This window comes from Botryllus schlosseri, chromosome 7 (assembly GCF_051294905.1).
Source record: "Botryllus schlosseri isolate E-star chromosome 7, Bs_hap1, whole genome shotgun sequence".
Classification (NCBI taxonomy): domain Eukaryota; kingdom Metazoa; phylum Chordata; class Ascidiacea; order Stolidobranchia; family Styelidae; genus Botryllus; species Botryllus schlosseri.
In genome coordinates, this window is record NC_137242.1 from 14,803,613 (window position 1) to 14,818,696 (window position 15,084).

Below are 15,084 nucleotides of genomic sequence, written 5' to 3' on the forward strand. Positions count from 1 at the left end.
CCGGAATCATCGTCCATTTCGCGATTTCAATATATAACTGCAACAGTTCGATTGCGTTCAGGTATGACGTCATAACATGATCCACTTCTGACGCCTGGAAATAGAAAACTCCATCCCCGCGGAATAACAGCGTCACGTGGACGAGGCTTCGCGCCTTTCTACCTCCACGTGGCGGAAAAGGTACTGACAGTTGATTTATCGCTTGCCGTCAGAGGGCTCCAAAATGGAAGTATCACGCCTAGGGAATTCGGACAGCTTGATTTGGTGGCATTGTTATGTACTGACTGCATGTAAGGATTTCTTGGCAATAATATAGGAACGATAAGTAAAACTACATATCATTTTGAGAAAGGGATGGTAATTGGACAAGAATCACTGTGGGAGGGCGGATTTCGAAGACTGCCGGTTCATCAAACACATGGTACTCTACCTATGGCAGAATTGTTGATGTCAACATTTCGCATCTGAATTCATCATTTATCGCCAGAATGAGCATGTCCCGCATCGGAATATGTGATGAGTAGGGCGATTTTTTTTTGACCTAAAAAACGGAAGATTTTGACCTAAAAAATCTAAATTTTGACTTTTTTTGACCTAAAAAAACTGAAATTTGACCAAATTTTGACTTAACGTATGCAAATTAGGTGTTTTCGCACATAACGGTAAAATTCTACTACTTTTCTTCATTTCTGGTTGGAACTGTCTGTCCTTACAATGTTGGTTGACCTGAAAGAACGTTTTTGGCTCAAAAACTGAAAAATTTTTACATGAAAAAACTAGTATTTTAACGAAATCTGGCCCTATGAAGAATTGCAGTAGTTATACATTACGTATTATGGTGGAATAATTAAAATTTGTTGTACTACAACGAAAGATACTTTCCTACATTCTCGGGTAGAAAGTGTTTGTTTTATGGTATTCATGGTGTTTGTCAACTACTATGGTCATTTAAAAAAGGCCGATATTCTTCATTATTTTCCGTAACTGCCAACATATAGCACGGTCCACCTCTAGGCTTTTTTGTAAGACACCGCTTAGGCGGATGATGTGGCGATGAGGAGCCTAGGTAAACCTCCAACACTTAGCTATCGGAATTAAGAAGTCGACCTCGGTCGGAATCAAACCCACACCCATTGGTGTTGCAGCCGCGGATTATACCACGGCGCTATCTCGGGTAGAAAGTGTCTGTTCTTACTAAGTAGCTTGCAAGAATGGAGAAGGAACGTTCAACAGCAGCAGTTGTTAGCTGACAACACTGAAGTTGTGTGCAGGGCTTTGGAGCCGGAGCCGGAGCCCGGAGCCGGAGCCCCGGAGCCGTGCATTTTTACCGGAGCTGGAGCCGGAGCCGGAGCTCTATATAAAATTCAGCCGGAGCCGGAGCCGGAGCTGGAGCCAGTTATCTGAGGGGTAGCTCCGGCTCCGACGTATTTCATAAGATGCTATTATATATGCAAAAACCATATCTGCTGAGTTCACCGAATTCAACAGCAGGCCTTCGCGATATTAAGAATATTTTCCTCTTTGGCGCTACATTTTCCGACTAACCATGTTCCTGGGGGTTTAACAGCAGAGCAGTCATATGTTCAATGTTCAATTTTCATACATGAGTGCCGAACCTCGGTATGCGACACATGCCTGTGAATATTGTGGGTATTCGGCATACCCGCAATTTCATCATCAGCACAACCTTGTTGGCCAATTGTATACGGTTCGAAAATAATGATCACTATGTATTACGCGAAATGTGAGAGATGTTAAAAATGTGATTTCGTTGCACATGCCGATATGACGATCACGAGCCGAGAAATTCCGTCTCATCATTGCTATGAATCGGATAAGCAAATACTCGTTTTTTCGTGATAGTTCTTTAGTCGGGCCGCGAAAGATGGACAGTGTTATTGCGAGTATGCAATTATGCATGCTAATTGCAATTCATTACTGCGCATCATTGTCATCTCCAGTAAGGATTTTCGAGCTTAATAGGGGATGGCAGAAGAGTAGGCCAAAACCCCATAGTATTCTATGTTGGAGACAAACTACTGATTTGATACGCGATTTCCAATTTGTAATCATCTGTTTCGTAAACTTGTAAATGTGCAATGTGCATAGCCTACTGCATAGTTTAATTCGTTATGGGCATGGCGCAATGTGCACGGCACAGTGTTTATTTCGATTATTCGACTCATTTCAACGGGAAAATAATATTCCGATAAACTTGATCGACACCGGATGGACTGGTAACGAGTGCACCAATATCGAACGTCAAACCATTGGCCATTTGGTACAAATCGAATTTCTGTTGATCACGTCGTTATATCCGCCCATTTTGCCCTTACTACAGTTAAAGTTGAATAATAACCGCACATTTAAAGATTGAATAAAGCTGTATGGTAATGGTAATGGCCTAATGGTAATGAGTACAGTGCCAGTGTTAAAACACCGCATCAGAATTTTAATGCTGTGGCACGGAGTAAAGTGCGTTTTTAGTTTATTGTAATATACGACGATTTACTAAGATGTGACTGGACCCTGGATCTGCCAATGCGTCGAAACTGATATTTTAGTCCAGTCATTAATAACATCCCAAGTGCTGCGGCTAGACTAATCATATTTTTGGTTGGCCTAGCGAGTTCACAATCTGAGCAATTCAATTTCGATAATACAACAGAATTTCGATAATATAATGTGAAATTAGCTCGCGGGCTACTCAAAGCCTTCTCGCGGGCCACATATATGGCCCGCAGGCCGCGGGTTGCTCACCCCTGATACAGACAGACACCTTCGATGGTTTTCAGAGCCGGAGCCGGAGCTGGAGCCGGAGCAGTGGTAATAATGCTGCTCCGGAGCTGGAGCCGGAGCTGATGTATGATAGAAGAAAGCTCCGGAGCCGGAGCTGGAGCAATGCAAATTTACGGCTGCTCCGAAGCCCTGGTTGTGTGCACACTGCTTGCTGGTGATGCACCGTGTTGCTTCATTCTGACAATGTGGTCTATATCACAATTTTTCAGCCTGCGCTTCTTGATGTAAGAACCATGCAATGCCCAAGCAGTCTTGCTTCAGTTAGGATATTGCGGTACGTTGACCATAAAACCATGTCACTATTTGTTTCATTTGACCGTTTATGAATCACAATGAGCAGACGATGGGCCGTTTACAACGGTAGGCCTATAAAGTAGGCTACAAGCTGTAAATTATCAAATAATAAGTTCACAGACAGCGCAAAATCTACGATACAAACGAAATGTAGAGGTCAAAACATGTTTGATTTTGTAAACAATTTTGACAAATTTTGACCTAACGCTACAATTTTGACCTAATTTTGACTTTTTTTGACATGTCAAAAAAAAATCGCCCTAGTGATGAGTAACATGAATGCCGCACAGTATGTCTTGGAATCAGCGATGCTCATTATGACAGATATGGGAAGATTTTGCTAGCGGAATTGCCCTTCGGATTGAATTACGGTTTGATGTGCGATACTTCGTATCGTCTAAATACGGGCGAATCTCTATCGATTCGTGTATTTCTGACGTCATTCGATCAGCCGGTCAAAGGAGCGCAAGTGAATATATACCCAGTCGAAGAAGATATCGCAAGTACTGATTGCGCAATGCCTTCATCTTGCAATAAGTCTGTTTTACATTTAATGGTTGTGCTACTTACAACGATATCGCGTTGTGCTTTTACAGTTCGATTGGCGTGCCACTCTCGTCAATCCACTTCTCAAGCGATGGAAACGTTGTGTTGACGAATAAATCCGGGCTGGCTTCAGTTGTGATGTCGGCGGTATCAAACCCGGGGAATGTGCGTGGATGTGGATTAGATGGGCAAGTCTATCCGGTTCAAATATTCATAAGGTGTGATAGTTGTAGCCTACTAAATCGGAACAGCACGACTTTCATGTTCCCGTATAGTTGCGGATTAGACGATCCTTCGCCTAGTGATAGAGTTCGCAAGCAACAACAGTACAAATCAAAGATTATCATGTTTCCTGGGCGCCGATAATGCTGTAAATGGTGCTTCTTTGGTCACGCGCGCATTGAGCTCAAATTGTCGAACTCGTTTTTCCCGCAATCCTGCAGCAACAGGCCTTTCGCTGTACACAGATTCAGGAGAGGAAATAAAACATGGAAATTCTCAGACGGACCACTGCTTCATCGTGGAAAAGTGCGTCACGAGGCCGACTACGTCCTCAACTCGTTCAATACTGCGGTTCATATTGCCTCCGCCGTACCCAAAAAAAGAATGCCCGGTTTGGGGCGACGTGAAAGGTATCCGCGATGAAAGGAAAATGTATACAAAACATTCACTTTTCAAATTACTCACAGATATATTTTTGCAATACTACAATCTTTATCCAGTCATGTGGAAGTACGGGATTATGGATCTTCACTCTTACGATGACATAACAAAACGTTCGAAAATGTTATACGAGGCTATGTTCAACACTGATATCAACGATCCGAGGTATACAAATCATATTATCGACATGTTATATGACTAGGGTTGCATTTAAAACAAGAAATAATTTAAAACAAACATGTTTGAAACAAAGCCCTTGTTTAAAACATGTTTTTTATTGTTTTTTCAAGTCACGACGTCACGTATATAATTGTGACATCATAGACAACTGAAAATATAGGATAGATATAGCTTCATTGACGAAATATCTACGTACTATAGCTGTTGAGCTGACTATTTTGAGGGTTCCAACCATTCCATATCGGAGACGTCGGCTATATCGGGTGGTAATTGTCTCTAGGCTCATACAACAGATTTTTGCATCTAGTCTCCTCCTCGCCATCTCATCCGTGCAAGCGGTGTCTTATAAAAGCCTAGTAGTGGGCCGTGCTACAAGTAGGGAGTTACGGAATAAAATGAAGAATATCGTCCTGGTGGAAATGACCATAGTAGTCGACAAACACCATGAATATCACAAAAACAAAAACATGTTTTTTGGATAGGATTTATACAATTATTGCATAATTTTACAAATTAAAATAACACTATTTGTTTTTTAAAAGGCCTTTGTATAAAACACTTTTTAAAACATGCTTTAAACAAAATGTTTTAAAGTACCATTTGTTTTAAATGCAACCCTATATATGACTAGGCCTATATAGCAGGGGTGGGCAAACTGTGGCTACATTTGTAATTTTTACTGGAAGGTGGCACTACAGGATAAATATTTCGCAATTGAACTCTCGACTCAGGTTCACAGTTCACATGAACGTTTCACCCGCAACAATGGTGCATGGTAATCAACCAATCATAAAACATTGTGATCAAAAATGAACGTGATAATTAAGCACGGAACGTATCTTAATACCGTTCCCTCGTTAACAATGATGAAAACGGCTCTTCAATCTATATTGCAAAGGTTAACAATAACTGCAGAGTTCGGCCAAGAAAATGTCATTCAGAGTTAATTGCAAGAAATGAAAGTACTAACAGGAAAAAATTAATTTTAAAACAGAATGAGAGGAAGAGTGTGCATTCAGTGATAATGTTGGTAAGACACTGTGACTTATCGAAGCTTCGCTCCATAATTAAAATACTATTCAGTGGTTCTCAATCTTTTTGAGCTCGCGGCACCCTTTGGAAATCAAAAATAGTTCGCGGCACACCATGGCAGTGGTTCCGAATTTTTTGGCTTACGGCACCTGCAGACTCTTGGAATACTTATTAGCGCCTAGTAGTAACGCCGACTAATGTGACCACCTCTGCAGTCAACCCAAAATGTTTCTGTTTTTTTTTTAAATAAACTGCTCCATTTTATTAATTCTAAAAGTAAACATTTGTACGTAAATCGTCCCTCATATAGCTTACTAAGCCCTGATAGAAAGTTGTCGTTTTCCTCTCGGTCAGAATATCGTTCCCTCGTGAATACAACATACAGGGCGTATTCAGACGAAAGTAAAAGTGGTCATTTTAATATACGACTTCACAGGATTTTCGCGCCGCCCTTCGATACGATTTCATAAGATTTGTTTGACAAGAAATCTGCCCACTGCCGGATTGGGTCGAAGAGGTAAGCGCGATCGCCGCTAACGAATACGGAGGCGTAAAGGTGTAGGCTATGCCAGGCCAGGCTATTTAATGCATTTCACGCAGACAGTGTAGCACGCGTGAGGATAGCAATACCTTAATAGTACAAATGTAAGCCCCCTGCACTTCAATTATACTTTCAACAAACCAAGATTGCAACCTCATTTGATCAACCTTACTTCTCAATACTCATATTCGTCGACAGCAACACAACGTTGTTCTACAAGCCTACATTTTAACGGAAGTGCCGGCACAATACCTAACAATCACACACAATGTGGATTGGCATGTTTGAAATTCGAATTTGTAAACGCGAATTCCAATTTCAAAGGAGTTCATTTCTCGCTGGTGATTGAGGAGACAATGAGGATTAGAAAACTGCATTGTCGACTTGTCTTACAGGCGCCGCTACGTCTGCTCTTCTCTGCCTGCGATCAATCAACGTAGTGTGCAAAACTGAATTCAGCCTTCAAGGCACGCGATCTGCCCAGTAAAGTGAATTCGAAGGGAATATTGATTGCGGGCATAATATCAATATTGATTTGTCAAATGTGCAAACTGCACATCAAGCTCAATTTAGATTAATTTGATCGTTTGCCATAGACTAGAATTATTTTGCGCGTAACCTCAAAATTCCGAAGAAATCGCTCGTGGCACACTTGTGAGACGTAAATGGCACACCAGTGTGCCGCGGCACACCGGTTGAGAACCACTGCACTATATAGTAACATGAAAAGTCATTACGAAAACAAACACCAAAACATTGCCATGAGGTACCCCACGACAACAGATTTATGTAGGAATAAGATTGCTGAGCTGAAATTTACCTTAAATGCTAAGCGGAATATATTAACATCCTTCGGCAAGGAAGGAGACACAACTACCGAAGCTAGTTTCATTGTATCCTGGATTATTTCCCGGTACAAACATCAATATTCAGAGGGTGAATGTGTCAAGAAGAATATATCTGAGGTGGTTGCATCCTAAAACATAAAACCACAGCGGCTAATAGGATCAGACTGATTTTTATTAATCTTCAGCACAACATATTGCTGTGAACCATTTTATTCCGCGATGAAATTCGTGACATCAAAGCATCGTTCAGTTTTGACAAACCAGCACTTGAAGGAACGCTCCGCACTGCTTTGGCGGCATGTCAGGTTGATTCAAACACCTTACAGCCCAGGTGGAGAAGAACAGTATCACCAAACAACAACAAATCTCTTTCAGTACCCTATATTCCATTGTGACGTATTAAATTCGTATTTTTTTAATTTTTGAGTTGTTGATTTTTTAATATTGAGATTTTTGATATGCGACTCCGGGCATGAAGCAGATCTGCCCACCCCGCTATGGTATATCCCTAGTCACCGGTTAATGAGCATGTAATGAGGGTAAATTGTGGCATCGTTTGTAGATTCATGCCGGTTTCGAGAGATTTGTCACGAGATAAACGGCGATTGATAAAAAATTGGATGAAATGTGGAATGCGAAAGGATAGCAATCCAGACAGTGGTAAGTTTTTAGGCTGATGCTGTTGTCTTTGATAAGCATGGTGCTACAACTACATTGGTCATGTACACCAGTCCGACATTGTTCATGATGATTCCGTAATGACCGACTTGTAGCGCGGCCCACTTCTGGGCTTTTATAAAACCCCGCTTACGCAGATCACATAGTGAGGAGGAGCCCAGATGAACCTCGAACACATAGGTAGATATTGCGGAGTCGACCTCAGATGGACTCGAACTCGCAACCAATTGGTGATGAAGCTGTGGCCACTATTCTTTGCTAGAAAATGGCAGGCCGGTGAGCAGACTTGTACAAACTACTGGATTTTCAAAATGCGCAACCAGAACTAGAACTACTCATATTTCAAAATTCGCAACAATAACTATAGCTAAGCCTAGAACTACTCATCTTTTGAAACTCGCAACTAGAACTACTCACTTTTCAAAATCCGCAACTAGAACTAGAACTAATCCTTTTTTTAACTCGCAACTAGAACTAGAACTGGAACTGCCCACATTTCAAAACTTGCAACTAGAACTAGAACTAGATCTACTCACTTTTCAAAATCCGCAACTACAACTGTAACTATAGAACTACTCACTTTTTAAAACTAGCAACTAGAACTAGAACTGGAACTAAAACTAAATCTGAATCGGTGCATTAATTCTAATGATTCGAGTCGAGTAGTAAAATAGGACGATTTCGAGTATCGAAAGTGTTTGCCCATTGCCACTAAGAGTTAATTTATCGTTCAGAATTATAGTTTCGATGCTATTTTCCACTACGGAAGGCTGTAAACCTCGATTGGGCATATTGCAGTGCACGAAACATGTCGTAAAGGCGACACGCGTTGGTGACATGACATATCTGTGAAGTCATAATCAAACCACAACATTATCACAAGTAAAATGCGATATGAATGGTCGAAAAATTCCAAATCATCTTCAGTGTTATAGAGAAAGAACATTATATTCTTTGTGGTTGCATAAAAGGCACATATTTGGAATTTCCACATCATCCGTACTGTTGTGACGTGGTAATGAGCGATACTCGATCGAATACTCGACTAGACTCGAACCCTAATACCCGATTCTGAATCGAATCACTCAATTACTCGATTTTGCCCGGCCCTTGTCAATTCAATTCAACATATTGCTCAAAATATCATCATTTCAATGCACCATAAGACTGCGATGCAATGAAAGGTAAGAAGGTGTCGAAACGACTTGGAGTAGTCTTCGAAATCAGACACCCACCTTGGCCTAGCCTAGGCGATGTTAAAAGGAGGTAGGCACACTGAATGAAAAATAAAAGGAGATATTATAAAAGGACAGGCGTTGATTTTTAACTAATCTCGGTCATTCACCCACACTTGCAACACACTCTGCTGTCTGTTGATTTTACGCACCAGTAATACATAGTAATTTATTGAATGTGCAGTTAGGTGTGTGATGTGATTGATTTTTGCTTTTTGTGTCTTATAAAACTTGGGGTTCCCGAAGGCTTGCGGATTAATGTAAGGGTTCCCAGAGGTTAAGATCCTTACTGCCCCGAGGCAATTTACTGATTTTTATTTTATCTGAAATATTAGACATAGTATCAGCATTTCAAAAGGACGGCGTTTCGTGTTATGAGTTGGTTTCGTCTCCAACAATCCACCAATTAGCTACCCCACTGTAAGCATTGCGAACTCTGAGCTAGCAATGGCTGCAAAAATGTCATTCAACAGAACAGCGGTACCACGATTCAAGTCAAACGACGGCATGTGTTTTCTAATTGTTCCGCAACTAATATATTTTTTAAAAGCGCAACTAGAACTGCAACTTAAACGAATGAATTTTCTCTTACTTTACTCACTTTTCGAAATCCGCATCTAGAACCAGAACTAGAGATACTCAAATAACCTTTAGTTATTTGACCGTCAACTAACTAAATGGGTAGTTTCTACAAGTCTGCCGGTGAGAATAAATTGACCTTGTCCCGACTTTAGCAATGAACAAGTCGCAAACAAAAGCTCCTTGTCGATTGCTCAATCCGATGCTTAGCAGTCCGAACGTTATAAAACACTCCCTTATTATTGTTAATTTAGGTTACGAAACCATTTATAATGTTTAGGAAAATATAGTGCGGATACGAGAACTAGTCGTGACTATACGAGTCATCACGGGAGAATAATTTCTCAGTATACATTGGTATAAAAACATGCACAGAAGATTACAGAAGTCTACCTCACGTATTAGTCAACAACACGCTGTATTGATGTAGTACCTTTTCAACTTTGCCAAAATGCTAACCAGGTATAGGATATCCGCCTACGTGTCGATATTTAAATCTCGCGGTCCGCGGCGTCGATCAAGTTCGGAAGGTGGCTAGCCTTCTTACGTTGACTCCTGCTACAAATAATCGTAGGGCAGGCTATAGTATTCATGTGCAGACTTGGACAACTAGATAATTCTAGTTGTCTAATTTCACTAAATTATAGCGAAATACCAGTAATCTGATTTTAATCTAATTTGTGAAATGTTTCCATGCTCTAATTCTAATACTAATTCTAATCTAATATGAGTCTCATATTATGAGAAATGTTCTTATGCTCTTATTTCAATTGTATTCTAATTTACTGTTTTCCCGAAAATTCCTATCTGTCCGAGACATGTTGAAGCGAGTTAACATAAATATCCCTCTCGCACAGGGAAATCCAGTGCCAAGCCGCCATCGCCTTACTTACACCGTATAGTAATAGTAGTTATTGAGACGAATAATAGCCTGATGCTAGCATAGTAGCTTTTAGTCTGTGTACAACATTCTGGTTTTTAATACTTTACGTTAGTACAACGCCGTGCTGACTAACATGGGCGATGCTCATGGTTACGACAAAAGAAGTAATATTTTATTAAAGTAGTACAAATACAACAAGAAATATCTTGATCATAAACGTCATTTTATTTTGAACTATGAGCTGCGCACGATACCCGACAGCGCTTTCCAACGACTAATGAATCGATATTGGGGATCCAGACATGTTACTAGCTAAAAGAATATCTTGTGGAGACGTCTAATACCGTTTTCTAAGCGTCTCGGTCTTGGCAGTGTCTGGGCCATTGCATGTCAAGACCAAAACCGTAACTGTCGCACCCTAAACTCCCCGATTGGGGGGGTGGTGGGACGAGCTCGAAGGTGGCCCAAAATTATTTCGTGAATTAACATAAATTATGGAGTATTTTTTGGAAATATATGCAAATTTTTTCAATTTTTTTCGAGCTGCGCGCGATTTGCCGATGTCAAAAGTCTTGACTATTGGGAGTGCAAGCTGAGGGAGCAGGTGTTCGGTTTATCACCGTCGGGGAGCAAGATCAACGTTTTGAGAGGGCGCTGACGAAGTGCTGTTAGGGTCCTGGTCATGGCAATATTATAATTCTTATTGCTATCAGCTGGCTCTCCATCGATGAAATGTTGTTGCCATCGCCGAAACCGTTTCAGCTAGTGTGGAATAGTGTTGTTGGGCACAGTCGAATAGCATATTTTGAAACAACAATAATTTGAAACTGAAATCAATTTTAGCATTTCGAAAATCTTTATTTCGCGTTCTTCCAAAATCTCAAATCTGATCGCCGGCCACGATTGCGTTGACCCCTGATATAGTACCAAATGAGACAAGCTTGGTGTTTATATAGCTCAGTGGTACAGACGTTAACCATTCTCATGGTTATGGTCTCATGGGAATGTACTGCGATTTGATATGAAGTGGTTTATGTTGTATTTATTTACCATTCACAATTTCTTCCAATGTCCAAGTTTTTGCGAATTCAGTAATTCTAATTCTAATCCATGTTGGAAAAAACTGTAGCTCTAATTCTAATTCTAATCTAATTTGGAAAAGCTGGAAATTTTCTAGTTGTCCAAGTCTGTTCATGTGGATTGTCTTTTGCCTTCCGTCGACTCCTTGTGGGTTAGTGACCGCGTATATGATACGTATTTCAGCAGTGCTCACCGATTCATAAATATGTTTTACTATGTTCAGATCCATCTACTTGTTCATGTTCATCCTTGGACAAAGGCCTCGACGAGTTGAAGGGTTTACTTGAGCAAGCAATAATGACGGAGCTCGCCACCATTCCGATTTACATGACAGCCTGGTTCAGTCTCAAGACAGAATACGGTCGAAATCGGGAGATCGCCGATATCCTGCAATCCGTTTACGTCGAGGAAATGCTTCATCTGGCGCTTGCCGCAAACCTGCTCAATTCGGTAAATCGTTGCAACGTTTTCTCGGCTTGTGAAATATACAAAAATCAATGGGCTGGGCAGTATGCGTGACGCTCAACTTTATACATCGGACATGACGAGAGCTTCTTCGAAGTGTCTCTTTAAAAGTATATTAGTTCGTATCTATGTTGTGACGAGATTAGTAGAAAACCATGGTATGGTATTCGAAGTTTGATCATGTCCTCTTTACCGTGTTTTGTTTACCACTAGCGTATGAGTTGATGTTGACTGGTACATTAACGGTTTGTCTATGCCGATACTATTCGCCATACTCAACTAAATCCAAACCGTGATCATTTCATAAACGACATATGTATTATTTTCCGAATGCACAGTCACAGTCTGCCGCAATTCTCCACTACTTGCTTGCTACGTGAAATTAGTGTGACAGTAGTTTATTTTTTATTTTTTTCGGACACAAATAATAGTGATTGTTAATTAATTTTAGTTCTTTTTTTGTGTGTGTGTGTATGTGTCCTTTCTGCTGCCAGAGTTCAAAAAACCTGTTCATAACTTTGATCGACCAAAGATGTCTCAAAGATGTATCGATATAGAAATCCGGCTCGCCAAGTAGGCCTACTTCATTTTCCCATATCAGGCCCGCCGACTGCAGAAGTCGCCCGCCCCTGTATTAATTAGCACTACTGGTCACTTGTAGTTTTCGAGGAAGGAAAACTGTCATCCTATTGATTTGCACTCGACACTTTAATTCTCATAGTAATGGCCGGAGACCAACGTTGTAGTATAGGTGGCGATTCAAAATGACGCATCGACTGATCTCATACTATAATTGTTTGCCGGATTTGCATTCCTCAAAGGTAGTTTTTTATATCCATTTTGAAAAAATGAACTAAACATTTTTGAAATGAGCCACCGATAGCATCCTCTAATTGAAATAGTCATAGGTATTTAATTTTCGTTTCCGTGATTCCAATGAATTGCCAAACGACTCCATTGAGGTCTCGAGCCTTAGGTTGGGAAGCCCTATTTTTATTGATACCTATAGGCGTTGCCCACCAGCCTAGCGTAATTTCTCATTCCTGGTAAGTCCATATTTTAGCAGTTCAACTCAAAACCACATGCGACAAATAGGCCTACATATGAATGAGTGTCATGTAGGCTATTTGGCAAATATTATTTATTCGCCTCTCTGAATCAATTGCTCATCGCCTCTTTTACAGATTGGAGGATCTGTAAACCTGACAGATGAGAGGACATTGCCTATTTTCTCCGGCCTATTTGCTACTGGAGACGGATATCAGATACTGCCTGACGTCGAAGTGACTCTGGGACCGTTTTCCATTGGTGTTGCGGATCAGCTATTTTCCAAAATAGAGGAACCGGCTGATTCAAGAATACAAGATGTATGAAATTGGGCGTTATTTATATGGAAAATTACTTCGGAAAATTCAGTATTCTAATAGAATAAATTGTAATTGCAATTCTAGACGCGATGCGAATGATCTGTTTTAAGTTCGTGCTCGCTAAGCGGACCTCTGTGGTATCGAAATATCTCTAACCACCCTGCGAAGTTTTCACACCAGTTACTCTTAATCAAGGTTGTAATAACTCGAGTCGTGAATTGACACGAGTCTGACTCGTGTCGCAATTTTCCGTTGGTTCGATTCGACTTGACTCAATTAGTATATTGACGCGACTTGACTTATACTCCAGTCACTGCGCATGACTCGGCAAATTCGTTCATATGACTTTTTATACTACTTGATTTAAGTCTCGTGTATCAGAACCGATACCTGAAAAATAGGCGCATAAACTAAATCTTATTTCTTTGAATAAGCATGTTAAGAGTAGGAAAAAAGAGAATAATATAAATGTGAGGTCTTCGATATGACCCAAGAGTCTTACACAAATGAGTCGAACTCATCTTGAACTCAGTAATGAACAGTGAAATCAACGACTTGGGCGGGCTCGAGTCTCAACACTGTGACTCGGACTCGACCCGTTGCTTCCTGGCTGAGACTCGGACTTGACTCGTTGGTGAAGTAAAAATGATTCGGCTTTTTTTAGTCCCTTGGTGCCAAATCGTTTCTGAGTTCCGTCGAGTCTCTGAGCGAAAATCTAAAAAGCCCTGTTGTAGCGAACCTCAAGTGGTCGTATACTAGCGCAGTGGTATAATCCACGGCTGCAACACCAATGGGTGCGGGTTCGAGTCCGACCGAGGTCGACTTCCGAATTCCGATACCTAAGTGTTGGAGGTTTCCCTAGGCTCCTCCTCGCCACCTTAGAAAAAGCCTAGAGGTGGGCCGTGTTATAAGTCGGCAGTTACGGAAAATATGCAGAATATCGGCCTGGTGTAAATGACCATAGCAGTCGTCAAACACCATGAATACCCCAAAACAAACAAACAAACAAGTGGTCGTATACGATGCGCAAGCCGAAGAGGTTTCAACCGGCTTGATTGCTTCATTGTTTTTCTTGAGTTAATTACGCAGTGCTTGTTACCTAAAGTGTACGTTGGGTTGTGCTGTGTAATTCAGTTCGTTTTTGAGGGCTCGGTAAGGCAGTTACTAGGGATGGTGTGAACGTGAGGTTCACGTTCACGTTCTGTGTGTGAACCTCGGAAATTTAGAGGTTCGCGTTCACAACAGAACCTTGGCAGGTTCTGCACTGTGAACCATTTTGGTAAATTGTAATTTTCACTTCATTACAAGATCTGTGGTTAAAATTTATTGCATTTTAACTGCGGGCCGCTCAATGGATGGCGCTAGCAGCATAAAAATCAACACTAAACGAGCATGCGCCTTGACAATCTTAAAAGTTTCACTAGCTTTGTTACAAAAATTTTCTCGAAATATCCAGCTTTCCGTTTGTGAATATTTAGTGTCACTCTGCTGTGAGCTTGACCCGCAATCATGCAACATCACGAGCGATATACGTAGTCAGCGAATGATGCTTATTCAACCAATCAATCACATTGATATAGTTTTCTGATGTAAAAAATCTAGCACGCGTACGGGGTCAATCTTGACTTCATATCTTTACTTTATCATTAAAACCAAATCCGTGAATTTAAAGTGTTGGCTACTGCTGTATAATTTGTCGTTGTTTGTGGTATCGGTAGCGAGTATGGAAACCCGTTTTACACTCTGCTCAATATCAATGTAGCAATACTCAGACTCCGAACACATTGTCCGGTCTGGCTAGACCAGCGGTTCCCAACCTTTTTGTCTTCATTCCCCACTTCAGATTTATTCCGAGCCTTCATTCCCCACCAGGACCGTAACAGCACTTTGTTAG

General features: G+C 40.9%; 1 protein-coding gene across 1 annotated transcript in view; it reads left to right on the top strand.

Moving 5' to 3' along the window:
• Window positions 1-3,690: 3,690 nt before the first annotated feature.
• The window catches only part of LOC145442395 (uncharacterized), a 38,697-nt gene continuing 27,303 nt past the window's right edge, over window positions 3,691-15,084 (top strand). The window contains exons 1-6 of the mRNA XM_080320299.1: window positions 3,691-3,857; window positions 4,107-4,271; window positions 4,329-4,467; window positions 7,466-7,563; window positions 11,582-11,808; window positions 13,008-13,190. Of these exons, the coding sequence (XP_080176425.1) occupies window positions 4,364-4,467; window positions 7,466-7,563; window positions 11,582-11,808; window positions 13,008-13,190 (612 nt within the window). The 5' untranslated portion in view covers window positions 3,691-3,857; window positions 4,107-4,271; window positions 4,329-4,363. The remainder of the gene's footprint in view (window positions 3,858-4,106; window positions 4,272-4,328; window positions 4,468-7,465; window positions 7,564-11,581; window positions 11,809-13,007; window positions 13,191-15,084) is intronic.